General features: G+C 39.6%; 1 protein-coding gene across 1 annotated transcript in view; it reads right to left on the reverse strand.

The window, feature by feature from the left end:
- LOC126183521 (solute carrier family 28 member 3-like) overlaps positions 1-16171 on the reverse strand; it is a 418615-nt gene that overhangs the window by 78603 nt on the left and 323841 nt on the right. Inside the window, exons 8-10 of the mRNA XM_049925578.1 lie at positions 6079-6276; positions 5733-5894; positions 5457-5550 (exon numbers count right to left, since the gene is read on the reverse strand). Coding sequence (XP_049781535.1) covers positions 5457-5550; positions 5733-5894; positions 6079-6276 — 454 coding nt within the window. The remainder of the gene's footprint in view (positions 1-5456; positions 5551-5732; positions 5895-6078; positions 6277-16171) is intronic.

The raw sequence follows: 16171 nt of genomic DNA on the forward strand, positions 1-16171 counted from the left end.
TCTGCTTTCATCCCGTTAGCGAGACTGGCAGTCTTCACCAAATCAGATAGCCGCCGGAAGCCAGAGAGGATTTCCTCCGATCCATAGCGACACACATCATTGGTGCCGACATGAGCGACCACCTGCAGATGGGTGCACCCTGTACCCTTCATGGCATCCGGAAGGACCCTTTCCACATCTGGAATGACTCCCCCCGGTATGCACACGGAGTGCACTTTGGTCTTCTTCCCCTCCCTTGCTGCCATATCCCTAAGGGGCCCCATTACGCGCCTGACGTTGGAGCTCCCAACTACCAGTAAGCCCACCCTCTGCGACCGCCCGGATCTTGCAGACTGAGGGGCAACCTCTGGAACAGGACAGGCAGCCATGTCAGGCCGAAGATCAGTATCAGCCTGAGTATCAGCCAGAGACAGAGCCTGAAACCGGTTCGTCAGACAAACTGGAGAGGCCTTCCGTTCAGCCCTCCGGAATGTCTTTCGCCCCCTGCCACACCTTGAGACGACCTCCCACTCTACCACAGGTGAGGGATCAGCCTCAATGCGGGCAGTATCCCGGGCAACCACAGTCGTAGCCCGATCGGGGGATGCGTGGGACGAGCTGGCCGTCCCCGACAAACTCCCATCCGGACCCCCACAGTGATGCCCATTGGCAACAGCCTCAAGCTGTGTGACCGAAGCCAACACTGCCTGAAGCTGGGAGCGAAGGGATGCCAACTCAGCCTGCATCCGAACACAGCAGTTGCAGTCCCTATCCATGCTAAAAACTTGTGCAAAGAACGTCTGAACTAATCTACACAGAGCGCAAACAAATCAACACAAAATTTAAATGGTTATTAAAATACGAGATTGCCTAGTAAATGCAGTAACTTGTGCACTGCTGACACACTGCTCGGCGGCGGAAGGAGACTACGCGAATTTACACTATTCAGGTACTAAAACGCGATGCTACAACTCTCAAATACTATAATACGCACGAAATTTATGATTTAAACAATGCAAGTAACAAAAACACGCAAAGAAATTAAGAATTAAACTATGTAACAAATGAATGAGCTAGGAGTATACGAGTTGCTGCTGCAGCTGCTTATCCAACGGCGGCAGGGAGCACACTGACTGTGACCAACCGACACTGGCCGTTCAAAACAAAAACATAAGACAGACGACTACGCGAATTTACACTATTCAGGTACTAAAAACGCGATGCTACAACTCTCAAATACTATAATACGCACGAAATTTATGAATTTAACAATGCAAGTACCAAAAACACGCAAATAAATTAAGAATTAAACTATGTAACAAATGAGTGAGCTAGGAGTATACGAGTTGCTGCTGCAGCTGCTTATCCAACGGCGGCAGGGAGCACACTGACTGTGACCAACCGACACTGGCCGTTCAAAACAAAAACATAAGACAGACGACTACGCGAATTTACACTATTCAGGTACTAAAACGCGATGCTACAACTCTCAAATACTATAATACGCACGAAATTTATGATTTAAACAATGCAAGTAACAAAAACACGCAAAGAAATTAAGAATTAAACTATGTAACAAATGAATGAGCTAGGAGTATACGAGTTGCTGCTGCAGCTGCTTATCCAACGGCGGCAGGGAGCACACATTTCTTTTCACAGCAATTAAAAACAACATACAATATTCATGTTATCTGTTTTGTTTGTATATCTTCTCTTCTGCAGTTGCTGTTTTACTATTCACATTGAGATATATTCTTTTGCGACAGCATTATTTAGAGCAGAATTTCAGCTCGTACATTGCCGACCTACTTGATTGTCTGATGCAATTCTTTGCTTTGCTGCTTTGGCAACATCATATTCAATGTTTTCGTTTACCTATGTTTTGGCAAGTATTTGCTGTCCATTGTGACAAACACAAATTATTTGCGCACTACACCTCACTGACAATATATTTTAGTTCCTATGTTTTATTATGTGCACAATTCAGTTTTGTGTACTTCGCCAACTTTGTTTTAATCAGAATGTTTTAGAAAAAAGCAAAATGACTCTGGTATAAATAAAAGTTTTATTACAGTCGCGAAAGATGGAATATTTCTCAATATTACATACGACACCTATCTGGTACTTAAATTAAATGAGGTATTGTTATACAGTAAATTTTATATGAAACTTAGGTACCTTCTCCACATTTCATTCTCAACATTGTGGCAACTAAAATCGACCATATGGAAAGTATACGCTATGGACTTTTACCTCTGCAAACTCTTCAAAATTTTGTGCAATGGTTTACTACATTTAATGCTGCACAATAACTGCGCTGAACATCGAAACAAAATTAAGTCATTTATGGGGGGATGGTATCAGTCAAGATGATGTGTAAAAATCAAATTTTTGGGCCAAATAGTTTTTGTGAAATGAATGATAAGTGTGTCCAAGCAGTTGGAATACCATGTGTCTACACAGGCGAGCAGTGCAGTGATGACAAAATCACGCACAGCGTGGAATGCGGGGAGCACGTCTCTGTGGCAGCGAATGGGTTAATGCGGCCATGATGGCTTTACTTCATAAACCGCACGTAAGTTTGCGAACTGTACTATACTATGGTGCTGCTTCTCTTGGTGCGTGCATCGTTTGCAACTGGCAATGCAGCAATCTCCCGCATCTGGGCGGGCGTGCGCGAGCCGCCAAGATAAAAGAATTGAACTATAGTCCCTGTTCCACCCTCATCTCCACCCCCACCTCAGGACTCAACTTCACTCATCCTGTACCCTCACCCTCTTTCTCACAGTCTCCTCTTCCTCTGTTCTCTCCCCCTCCCCCAGTCTATTCCTCCACGTCCACTTGTACTGTAAGATCTAACCCAGAACAGTGCCTTTGCAGCATTACTAACCTGTGCACCTACTGCCTCTCTCTTCTCCTCTCCTATCTCTCATACCAGTTCCCTCCCAGCCAGCAGCCACCCACCCTCAATGCCCCATCCCACTCCTTGCCTCCTTTTTCCCCTTACCCACTTCACCCAACATAGCTCTTCACACCAGTCGTGCCCCAGAGCTGCAGTGTCTCGTCAGATGGTACGCTATATCCCTATAATCTGAAACCTATCAAAGGTCTCAGTCTTGGTAATGTATCTTTCAAAGAGTTGACACCTCTATTATTCAGTGAGCTGTTACCAGCAAAGACACCTTGAATCATTGAAATGTTGAATACATAACCAGAATTTTACTTAACTGATTTCAGGAGGCCTTCAGCAGTGTAGCATTCCACATTTATATGGGGAGAATATATCACTTATTCTACATGAGTCAACAAATGAAAATACACTCCTGGAAATGGAAAAAAGAACACATTGACACCGGTGTGTCAGACCCACCATACTTGCTCCGGACACTGTGAGAGGGCTGTACAAGCAATGATCACACGCACGGCACAGCGGACACACCAGGAACCGCGGTGTTGGCCGTCGAATGGCGCTAGCTGCGCAGCATTTGTGCACCGCTGCCGTCAGTGTCAGCCAGTTTGCCATGGCATACGGAGCTCCATCACAGTCTTTAACACTGGTAGCATGCCGCGACAGCGTGGACGTGAACCGTATGTGCAGTTGACGGACTTTGAGCGAGGGCGTGTAGTGGGCATGCGGGAGGCCGGGTGGACATACCGCCGAATTGCTCAACACGTGGGGCGTGAGGTCTCCACAGTACAACGATGTTGTCGCCAGTGGTCGGCGGAAGGTGCACGTGCCCGTCGACCTGGGACCGGACCGCAGCGACGCACGGATGCACGCCAAGACCGTAGGATCCTACGCAGTGCCGTAGGGGACCGCACCGCCACTTCCCAGCAAATTAGGGACACTGTTGCTCCTGGGGTATCGGCGAGGACCATTCGCAACCGTCTCCATGAAGCTGGGCTACGGTCCCGCACACCGTTAGGCCGTCTTCCGCTCACGCCCCAACATCGTGCAGCCCGCCTCCAGTGGTGTCGCGACAGGCGTGAATGGAGGGACGAATGGAGACGTGTCGTCTTCAGCGATGAGAGTCGCTTCTGCCTTGGTGCCAATGATGGTCGTATGCGTGTTTGGCGCCGTGCAGGTGAGCGCCACAATCAGGACTGCATACGACCGAAGCACACAGGGCCAACACCCGGCATCATGGTGTGGGGAGCGATCTCCTACACTGGCTGTACACCACTGGTGATCGTCGAGGGGACACTGAATAGTGCACGGTACATCCAAACCGTCATCGAACCCATTGTCCTACCATTCCTAGACCGGCAAGGGAACTTGCTGTTCCAACAGGACAGTGCACGTCTGCATGTATCCCGTGCCACCCAACGTGCTCTAGAAGGTGTAAGTCAACTACCCTGGCCAGCAAGTACTCCGGATCTGTCCCCCATTGAGCATGTTTGGGACTGGATGAAGTGTCGTCTCACGCGGTCTGCACGTCCAGCACGAACGCTGGTCCAACTGAGGCGCCAGGTGGAAATGGCATGGCAAGCCGTTCCACAGGACTACATCCAGCATCTCTACGATCGTCTCCATGGGAGAATAGCAGCCTGCATTGCTGCGAAAGGTGGATATACACTGTACTAGTGCTGACATTGTACATGCTCTGTTGCCTGTGTCTATGTGCCTGTGGTTCTGTCAGTGTGATCATGTGATGTATCTGACCCCAGGAATGTGTCAATAAAGTTTCCCCTTCCTGGGACAATGAATTCACGGTGTTCTTATTTCAATTTCCAGGAGTGTATTTTCATCACAAATAAAATGTGAGGTCATGTATAATGATATCAAGGAACATCCAGCTGGCTGCCATTACTGTAATCAAGTCAGGTAGCACTGATTTTCCTTTTTCAGTTAACCAAACAAAAAAAGGCAATATGCAGAGCTCAGTCACCAAATGAGATGATGATGATAAAAATAATAATAGAGATCAGTCAGTTTCATTTTATAGTTCTTATCTCACTAATCACTTCATATACAGTAATTCATAAAGTCAGTTGTGGTAGTTGATGTATGTTCATCCTGTCTGCAGTAATTTGTCTACTCATTAAAACCATGTATTGCAGTTTGAATGTTATCAGCTCTTCATTTTCAGAAGCCAAAGTTTAAATTTTAAAAATAGAAATGGCCTAAATTCAATTACTGAAAGCAAATACTAATGAGGTATTTTCAAGAAAAATATAAGAGGAAGTGAACATTAACATCCCTTGTAGCATTTTGCAAGAAAGTGAAAGTTCAGATATCAAAATATGAGAGGCACAAGATCAAATGAGGAAATAAGAGGTGTCCATCACCATCACAACAGCAAATGCTGCATGGAAGTATTAATGATAAACAACTAAAAATGTTATTTACTATGCCTGTTTTTAAAAATTGATGATATTAATTCATTTTAGAAATAAAGATGAATATGGATGTCATTGTATTTATGTAGAGGCAGTGTATACACACAAAGTATTAGGATTAAAGTAATTCTATATACCTGCAACTGTTGCAAATCCAGATGCCATGATAGTATGAATTTCTGATTTGGTAAGATCTTTAATATATGGCTTGATGAGCAGTGGAGACTCAGACTGAAAAATATGTCACATGTAAGCCATACAAGAACAATAAATTTGACTACATCTTAGAGTAGAACATCTATTCTTTCAATTACTTACATCATTGTAACATAACAAACAAAATCAAATGAAGATGAGGTATTTTTCCTTTAATGGAGTAGACATACATGCTTAAAGTCAATGAAGTTACTCACCTGACCAAGAAATATGCTAGCGGCAGCATTTACGGACTCACAGACAGTAGTTCCCATACTTAATTGCAACAGCCAACCTAATTTTAGAACTATCCATTGCATTACTCCAAGATGGTAAAAAATTGATACCATGAAGCTGAAGAAATATATAACAGAAAGAACCTAAAACAAAATACGAAAAAAACTAATAATCATTTTTCAGTAGCACCAATCTCTTTTATTGCATTAATATTATTATTATCTGAGCAGTGATAATTAATAGTGAAAAATGTAGTGTTGTTTCTCATGATTATTATATGTGAATCAGATGCCTTTATGTAAAATAATAACTAAGAAATGCATTTACCTGAAAAGCAAATACTGCTTTCTCAATAACAAGGAAGTCACCATAAACAAATATTGAACCGTCATAAGAATACTGAAGGAAAGTAGTAACTTTATCACCTATGCATTTGAAGATATTTCTTCCAACATCCCAACGCAAGGTAATCAAGCCAAATACAAATTGTAGGTATAAGCCCCACAACACTGGGTGCCAATCTATCTGAAAAACAAAATGTAGATTTAAATGGTCCCACTGCTCTTACATATACTCATAGATTATAACAAATATGATAACTGCAATTCAAACATGTTGAGGGGTGGGTGGTGGAGCAATCGAATGGAATCAGAGGAAACTAGTACTGATGGAAATGACTGGAGCATGGAATGAAGGAGGCATGTTAATACATTTCCAAACTTGACTTTATATTACAAATAGTGTACCTGGAGAAAAGTTTAGGTCTTTGCAGATGGACTATACAAATGGAAACAAACAAAGATAAATACAGTTAAAGGAAAAAAAGTCACACTCAAATATAGACTCTAGATTGAACAGCAATAAAAAAAGTGATAATTCCTTACAAGAAGAGCATCACAAGCAGCAGTTTCTGAGACAAATGCATGTTGTACTAGTGTGTATAGTCAGTATCACCAGAAATGATTGATTTGTAATCCACTTGTCATCTTGAAAGTGAAATGTAGTATGAAGCTCGAAGCGAAGAGCTCCGTGGCTTTGAGTTTTCTGCACTTTTAAATCATCTTAGTATAAGGTGATTACCTTTCTGATGATTTCATGTCAACTGCAAGTTTTCAGCACATAGGCTCATACAAATCTCTGAAGTTGATGATTAGGTAGACGCTTTTTAGATGAACTCACAACTGACTTTCCGGAATGTAGTGTAAAGTTTAAGTTGTTGTTTCAGAAAATTTGCACTGTTGTTTTTGTTTACATACAGTTGTGTATAGGTCATATTTGTCGAGTCATATTGTCATGTTTATCTGTTTATCTGTAATTTAAATGCCTTATTCTTAATAAAGTATTACATTTATCTTGAGTAAAAATTGCTTGACTTGCCATAGAATTGTTAGGTTGGGGCTTTAGTGTGACGGGTGCTGTAGTTTTTTTCCATGTGGGTGACTGTAGTGGCATGGGAGAAGGAAAAGTAAATGAGACTCAACAGTGGTTTTGTAGGATATGTAGTAGAGATAGGAAGATACTAGAACTGGAGTGGAAAATTGCTACCCTTCAGGCTGAGCTAGACAACGCCAGGGGAGATCTTGACAGGTTAAGGAGGTAGAAGGGTTAAGCCACTGTTTAAGAAGGGAGATAAAGAAATAGTGTCCAATTTCTGTCCAATTTCACTTTTGCCAGCGTTCTCAAAAATTTTAGAAAAGGTAATGTACAATTGGCTTTATAACACCTTATCACAAATAACATACTGTCAAAGTCACAGTTCACATTTCTAAACAGTTCTGATATTGAGAAGGCTATCTACACTTACAGTGAAAATGTACTTAATTCATTAGACAAAAAATTGCAGGCAACTGGAATATTTTGTGGTCTGTCAAAGCTGTTTGACTAGGTGTAAATCACAATATCCTTTTAAGTAAATCGAATGTTATGGTGTAACAGGAAATGCTGCAAAATGGTTCAAATCTTACATCTCTGGCAGGAAACAAAGGGTGTTATTAGGAAAGAGACATGTATTATGCTATCAGGCATCACCCAGCTGGGAACTAATTACATGTGGGGTCCCACATGGTTCCATCTTAGGGCCTTTACTTTTTCTTATGTGTATCAATGACCTTTCATCAGTAACATAACCAGATGCCAAATTTGTTTTGTTTGAAGAAGATAGAAACATTTCAATAAATAGCAAATCAAGAGTAGTTTTAGAAAGATCAGCTTATAAAATATTTGTGGACATTGATCACTCGTTCCTAACCAATTCTTTGTCACTAAACTTTCAAAAAAACGCTATATGCAGTTCAGAATTTGTAAGGGGTGTCCCACGAGTATATGCCTAACATATGATGACAAGCAGATAGAAGAAGCAGACAGTGTTAAATATTAGGAATTTCAGCTTGATAATAAATTCAACTGGGAGGAGCCCACCACAGAACTGCTGAAGAATCTAAACAAATCTCCATTTGCAATGCAAATTGTGTCAGACATAGGGGATATAAAAATGAAAAAGCTGGCATATTATGCTTATTTTCACTCCATAATGTCATATGGGATTATTTTTTGGGGTAATTCACCAAGCCAAGCTAAAGTTTTCCGGGCAAGAAAACGTTCAGTAAGAGTTATACATGATGTGAACTCAAGAACATCCTGCAGAGGCCTGTTTAGGGAACTAGGGATACTAACTACTGCTTCCCAATATATTTATTCCTCAATGAAATTTGTCATCAAAAATATATCATTTTTTCAAACCAATAGTTCAGTTCATGGAATCAATACTAGAGATAAGAACAATCTTCACAAGGATTTAAAGTCACTTACTCTTATACAAAAAGGTGTGCATCATTCAGGAACACACACTTTCAGTAACTTGCCAGCAGCCATAAAAAGCTTAACAACCAACGAAATTCAGTTTAAGAGAAGCCTAAAGGATTTATTGGTGGCCAACTAGTACTCCATTAATGAATTACTCAGTAGAACCAACAGGTTTTTTTTAGTATATATAAAAAGTACAGTCTAATTTCTGCACCATTTCAATACACTAATGTGTTCATTGTAAATAAAAAATATATTATAAAAACTCTTTTTTAAATTTTAAATTCAGTGCGTTATTGCAATCTTAGTAAACAAGTGTTGTAAAATGATCCTTTCATGTAGTGTTGATTAAAAAAAAAATCATTCCACTTGGGACCTGTGGAAGGTACATTAGCTTATTTGTTTTAGTTGTAAATATTTGTCATGTATTATTGTTTTTCTGATATGTTCTAGGCCTACATCCTGGAGGACCTCCTCACTCCAGATCAATTGGAATGAAAGTAAATCTAATCTAATCTTTGTAACAATGCAGGCTAGTTCAAATCAGCAGTAGTACTTTTCTTATATGAGATATGTTGACACACAAGATGAAACTGGTCTTCATTATGTTCTTCATGAATATTTTACTTTAAACAGGAGCTATATTATCTCCCAATGAGTAATTTGCTTTGCTCAGTCAACAATGATGTTATTCCTGTAAGCTGACAAGTAATTATCATTAAGCATAAACTATGAGATATTTGTAGTTGGCCATTTCCTCCTATTTAGTGGCCTATAAACTACTTTTGTATCCTCTATTACAATGGTTCTGTGTTATGAGTTACAGGACAGCATAACACTAACATCATTCACATCGGAGATCCCTATTCACTGCCAGAGAAATTTTAAAAAATGCTAGTGTTTGTGTCAATGTTTTTTAAATTTCATTTTTGACAACTGTACTTGTATTAAGGGGCTGTCCCAGGAGGAGTGGCCAATATTCAGATGTATCACATGAACAATCATTTCAAGTAAAAAGCTTCTTATAGACACATTTCCTATTCTGAATTATTTCCAAGACAGAACACATTTAATGTACATTGTTATTTACTTTTTTGTGTTATTCAATACACTGTCAGATAACAAATGTACAACAGTTATTAATATGTGTTTTATAAAGTATCAATTGAAAAATATGTACTTTTAAAAGATGCGCCTATAAGCATTATTGTACACATCATATTACAGGTATTGTACAGTTCGCAATGAATGTTCAAATATCCCACCACCAATATCAGCACATACTTGCACTCTTGTGGAAACATGTGTTGTTACTTTTCTGAATGTCTCTGCATGTCCCCTAATGAAAGCAGCGGAATCCATGGTTTGACCAAAGATTCAAATGGTTCAAATGGCTCTGAGCACTATGGGACTTATCAGCTGAGGTCATCAGTCCCTAGAACCTAGAACTACTTAAACCTAACTAACCTAAGGACATCACACACATCCATGCCCGAGGCAGGATTCGAACCTGCGACCGTAGCAGTCGCGCGATTCCGGACTGAAGCGCCTAGAACCGCACGGCCACCACGGCCAGCTTTGACCAAAGAGTTCATCCCTTTGTGCACCTTAACCTTCATCCAAATCCATAAACAAAAATCTAATGGTGTAAGGTCTGGTGATCTTAATTGCCAGTAAGGTTCACTACCTTGACCAACCCAGCAATTGGAGTAAGTGTATTGAGATGTGCCCTGACATATCTGGTAAAATGCAGAGGGGTTCCATCATGCTGGAAGAACACTGCAGTCCATGTGGACAAAGGAATGTCCTCAAGGTGTTCACCAAAAGAAAAGAAAAATTACAATAAAACACCAAAGAAGGTGGGTGGGAAAGACACATATGTCCACGTCACTATCACAAAAATAAATGTACATTAAATGTGTTTTATCTCAGGAGCCACTGCAATAGAGCATATATCCATTTGGGGTTTCTTGCTTCGAACGAGCATTCCTGTCATATCTCTGAATATGTCCAGTCCATCTGGGACACACTGCATGAAAAGGAAAGATGCTGAATACCACAGACAGTATGAAATATAAACACCATATTTTACAGATATTTAAGTACTGAAATTGCTTAATCTCTTCTATTAAACTCCCAAAAATAAATCACATCTGGTCTCACCATGGCTTTTTGAGTCTACATTTTAACCCAGCATTCCCTTATCAATTATGTGGAAATTCATTGGAAGCAACACCTTTTGGATTCCATGTTAAACTGCAGGTGCCCTTTCCATGCATGGATAGCTGGAGTATGTCAGGGACATGCAACTGCTGAAGTGGTATTCAAGTGAAAGATTTGAAACAGGCTGTTAAGCCACATGAAATTATTTATTAGAAGTTAGAGAGTGAACATTGGAGTAGTGCATCTAATAATATACATATTAGAACTGAATACTTTCCTGAAAAACTGAAAGCACTCAGTATTGTATTTGCAAAGTGTTGGCTGAAAACTGCTACGAGAAAATACCTATGGTAACAGATATGTTACAATTTAACCAGTGTCAGAAGAAACCTAACCAAATGGATCAAGAGTAAATCTACATAGCCTTAATTGTCATTGTAAATGTAAGTGTGAAAATCCCTAGTGTCACCAGTCACATAAAATCTCCCAACTTGAGATGTTGTGATTAGATTACATCCCCATGTAAAGTTCAGACTGCAAGCACTAAGGATCCTCCATTAGCTGAAGTGTCAAGAACAGCTCATAGTTTTGAATTCACACAGCCCTCAATGAACATCTCACATGTAAACAAGTGTCTACATCATGGAGACCTCAAAGACAGGACAAAGCTATCAATCTTAACATATCATAAATATAATGTGTCCAATGTTGTCATTGAGCACACCAATGCTGGTACACCTATCTCTGTTGCCACATCAAGAGAAGTTGCAACAATGGTCATGATGCAGAGAGTCTATTATTCAGACATTGTTGTAATGTCTGTGCCTTATACTTTTCATGCTGCAAACAAGCCCATTTCCTGAGCCAAGGTACATGACATGGATGAGTGAACACTATGTCACCCTCTCAGACAGTAGTTAGACAGGGTCATTGGGATTCTGCATGGTACTGAGTATAATCATCCTGAACCCATCCATATATTTCATACTTACATGACAGTAAATGAGATCCTGATCAAATGTGACCAACAATAGCAGGCAATGATGAACAACAGTCCTTATAGGCAATGATCTTGTCACAATTAAATTCTGAAATATGCAGATAGACATTTCTCCTTTCTACACAAGCATACCATGATCTTCTAATAAACAACATTCAAATGCAATTACCAACTGATAAATCTGCTGCTTAATATTTCTTTATATACAGGATGTAGATGGTATTACTCCTATGTGCTCATATAGTGTAATGTGTGGTGCTAGCTTGTGAGACAGGAAGGTTTCCAGATCTGGATTGGATACTCGTGGTGAGTTAATGGCTGTGGCTGGTCCACTGGCCAGCCAGAGTGTGGTTTTTGGGTGGTTTCCCATACACCTTTAGGCAAGTGTTGGGCTGGTTCCCACATTCCACCTCAGAAAATACAATACACAAACATTTAAAATACAATCTCACTCAGTGCTAAGTTTATGCAGTTCACACTCTGATGGCACACAAGACTTTCCTCCAACTAGGTAACTGACAATTATAGCAACAGGAAGGGAATTTAGCTGTAAAGTTAAACAAAATAAATTTGTCAAAACTTCAGTTCAGCAGAGCCCATATTAGATGGATTAAATGCCAATGGAAAGAAAAAGAAAAATGGCATTACCCCAGCATACTTTGTGTTTTTGTGCTGAAATACACCATCTGTGTGGATGTAAATCTTTATAAATGCAGTTTCTCTGTGACAAGTAGAATGGCCATCAGAGTGCAGTACTCTTGATCATGTTTAGTGTTGTTACAGGCCTGGTAGTATATATAAGGGGCATAAACAGTGGAAGATGATGAGTAATCAGTGTGAAGGACATTTAGGTACCACAGACCCATTTCAGACAGCATTGTCAGCACCTGACAGAGTTTTAAAGGCGGCTCACTATGGGTCACCATTTAGCTGGCTGGTAGAAACATGCAAATCCAGATGTATGGGGCATTCGGATGTGACAGTGGTCAAATTTTGCACTGCATGGGAATACGAGGGCAAGATCATCAAAGTTCTGGTTGACAATGTGTTACTACCATGAGGGACAATCACTGAACTATGCATCAAGCACACTGTAACCCCTCCACATCTATGCCTGTTATGTGAGAACACGTAATGGATTCCCTGCAACATTCTATGTCATCCCACACCATTGGTCAGAGACTAGCAGCAACTGGACTAGGGAATTATCATCCCATATATAGGCTTCCATTAACACCACAACACAAACAGCTGTGTTTGGAGTGGTGTCATGACTGGGAGGCATGGAATACTGATGAATGGCATCACGTAGGGTACAGCAATGAATTGCAGTTCTGTGCTTCCCAAGATGACCACCATTGGTGAGTAGGGAAGTGATCTGTGGAATGTTTTCATTCTTCCATCATTTTGGAGAAACACAGTAACGTTAGTCCTAGTGTCATGGTGTGGGAGCAATCGTGTGTGACTTTAGCTTATGAGTGGCAACGATTGAGGGAACTCTAATGGCACACGAATATGTCATGGATGTCCTGCATCCTCATGTGTTACATCTTGTGCAACACTTTGTGGTGCTGTTTTTCAATAGGACAACGCTCATCCACACTTGGCACATGCATCTACAAACTTTCTGCATAATGCTGAGGACTCCAGTGGCTGGCAAGATTCCCAGGTCTGTCACCCGTAGAACATGTGTGAGACCAGCTCAAATATGAACTCTGTCCTGCTGCCTGTATCCAAAATATCAAGAATCAGTTACAACTGTCAGTGCCAGCTTGCATCCAGGCCAGAGAGGATACAATGTTTTACTAATAAAGAGGCTCAGACTGCCAAATTCTTTGTAAATTTGGCTCAATTTTGTAATCACTGAAATAAACTGTGAAGTTTCATTTCATTTTCTCCTACACATCTGGAATCATTGCTTTTCCTCTCAGGCAACATATTAAACATTTTCATATCCAAGCATGTAATATACTTCATGCCAATTTGATGTTTGTTGCATGCTGACTTCATGGTGCTGCTGTTTTAATGGCCAGCAGCGTAAAAAGTTGTAAAACTTAGGCAAAATGATGCATTTCCTTTTGCCATTATTATTATTATTACTGTTCTAATCAGCCACTTAGGAACCACAATAAGCCTTCCTTGGCATTCTCACATTTCTCCATCTTCCTCTTGAACCAGATTCTTTCCCTCAACACACTGTGGCTTACGTGGTCTTAATCTGTCCACTTCACACCATTTGCCCTCTTGATGGGTGGAAAAGTCATTATAGTGTTCTTAGGAAGTGTCACTTATATGTGTCTTCTGGTTGTACACTCATTTCTTACAAAATTAACACCAAGAATTCAAAAAATGCACTGCAGTAAACATTATTAGAACTATTTTAAAATATTTCTTATCATTCATCTAGCAAGGAACCGCTGTTTTCAGTTTTGTATCAAAGATGTTACATACTTCTTAGTCCACTGCTAGCTGTCCATCTGTTTTATATGACCATATAAGCAAACTCTGAATTTATACATTCTATCTGTGATGCTTTCTATTCTTGAGTGTATCTTTATAGATCTCATTTTTGTTATCTAAATCAAATATTTTTTTGTAAAATCTGTCTCACTTTTCATTCTAATTTATCAAGTAAACATATTTTGGGCAAAGCAGGACATCTGGACTTATACAGAGGTATTGACTTGATTAATGTGTTACTATGGTGAATTTTTGCCTTTAATGAAGTGTGTTTCTTTTTCTTGGATGATCTGGGATGCAATCCACTTTCATGTCTCATGGTGTTAAGGTATCTCTATCAACATCATTATAACTGCGTTCTTTCACACAGATACTGAAATTTAATGACATTATTGATTGACTCATATATTTTTGAAGCTTGACATTACTTCTCTCTTTTCAGAGGATAAGTGTAATCCTGTTTATTGAACTACTTTCTTCAGAACACTAATGTGCTCTGTTGCAGCTTCAAAATTATCTGTAATCACAGTCATGTAAATGCTAGGAAGTCTATTTCTGATCAGTCCTCAATGGTATGAACAAGCCCCTTATTTAGAATGTATTATGCCATTCCTGTATAGCTCTCCAAGATGCAGTTTCAACAAGTGTGGTGACAATTTAACTGTTGCATTAATCTCAAAGAGTTCAGAGAATCATCCTTGTAATTTAACTTTTGACTTCATAGAGGTCAAGGTTGCCCTTATTATCACTAACAAATTTTCGTCTATGTCCATTTTAGTGCCATTTCTTCTGAAGTATTTTTGTAGTGTGCAATTACTGTGGATTCTTTACTAGATGCCTTATTATTCTTTAGTCTTAATATTTTGCTTGACCTCATTGTAATTTGGGGCACATGTCAGTAGGTTTTATTCCATGGGTTTGTTGCTTATAGTAGGGTTTAATGATTTTTTACAGTTTAATCTTCAAAGTATTTTGCTAGTATTTCACAGGTTTGTATATTTGAGACTGCTAGAGTTGTGTCTTTCCCTTGGAAGCAAAGCTTATGTCATTGAATCTACATTCTGAAATTTCTTTAGTTTTCACAGGGCTAACTTTTCCCTTTCACCCTTGCATTTATCACTTCAAATTAACAAATTAACTTTGCTGTTTGTGCTAATTGGGTTTTATATTTTTCCAGCCTTCCAATGAATATGGTGTTTAAATTATCCTTCACAGCTTATTCACTATCAAGATTCCACCATTTTTTCAGCTTTTGTAATTTATTTTATTGTGCTGATAAAGTCAGTTTTCACCGGTTGAATTAATTGTTTGAATTCAGTCTCTTTGTCTCTAACTATTTTTGTATCAAAGTGACACATGATTGGCTTGTTCATTTTTCTGGAATAGATCTGAACTTAACAACTGACATGTGATGGTATGAGTCAGATTTCATTTACTTTTTGGACTCAGCATCCACTCTTCCGCGTATTGTGACATAATTTATTTGAAACACTCAGAGACTTGTTTTTGGGGATCACAGCATATTTTTTTCTATGCAGGTAGTGGAACTGTGTCAACGTTAGATGGAGACTATGGCTCCCACATAACTAAGGGAGACATTTTAAATTATTAGATTTTTGTGTGCAATGCAATATCTGACAACCTTCTTTTATTTCTGGTCTTGACCTGCATTTGGATTGAAGTCAACCATTAGAATCATGAAATGGTGCTTGAGATATTCTGGAAATATAGGTGCTACAAAATTTACCTGTATTCGCAAAGTCTTTGTGGTTTTGGCTGTTATTTAGTGCATACCACTGGTTAACATATGTATATATTTTATTTGCACAGCACATGGATGGAAAGAAAATCCTACCATTTACAGGTTCAAAATTTGAAACATATATATGAAGCCTTTTGCTAATTGCACATGCTATACCAGAAACTGGAGTTTTGCATTCCTATCATCCATGCTTTGTACTTGAAGATATGACAACTGTCTGATTCAAAAGTTTC

This window comes from Schistocerca cancellata, chromosome 4, assembly GCF_023864275.1.
Source record: "Schistocerca cancellata isolate TAMUIC-IGC-003103 chromosome 4, iqSchCanc2.1, whole genome shotgun sequence".
NCBI classification, from domain to species: Eukaryota; Metazoa; Arthropoda; class Insecta; order Orthoptera; family Acrididae; genus Schistocerca; species Schistocerca cancellata.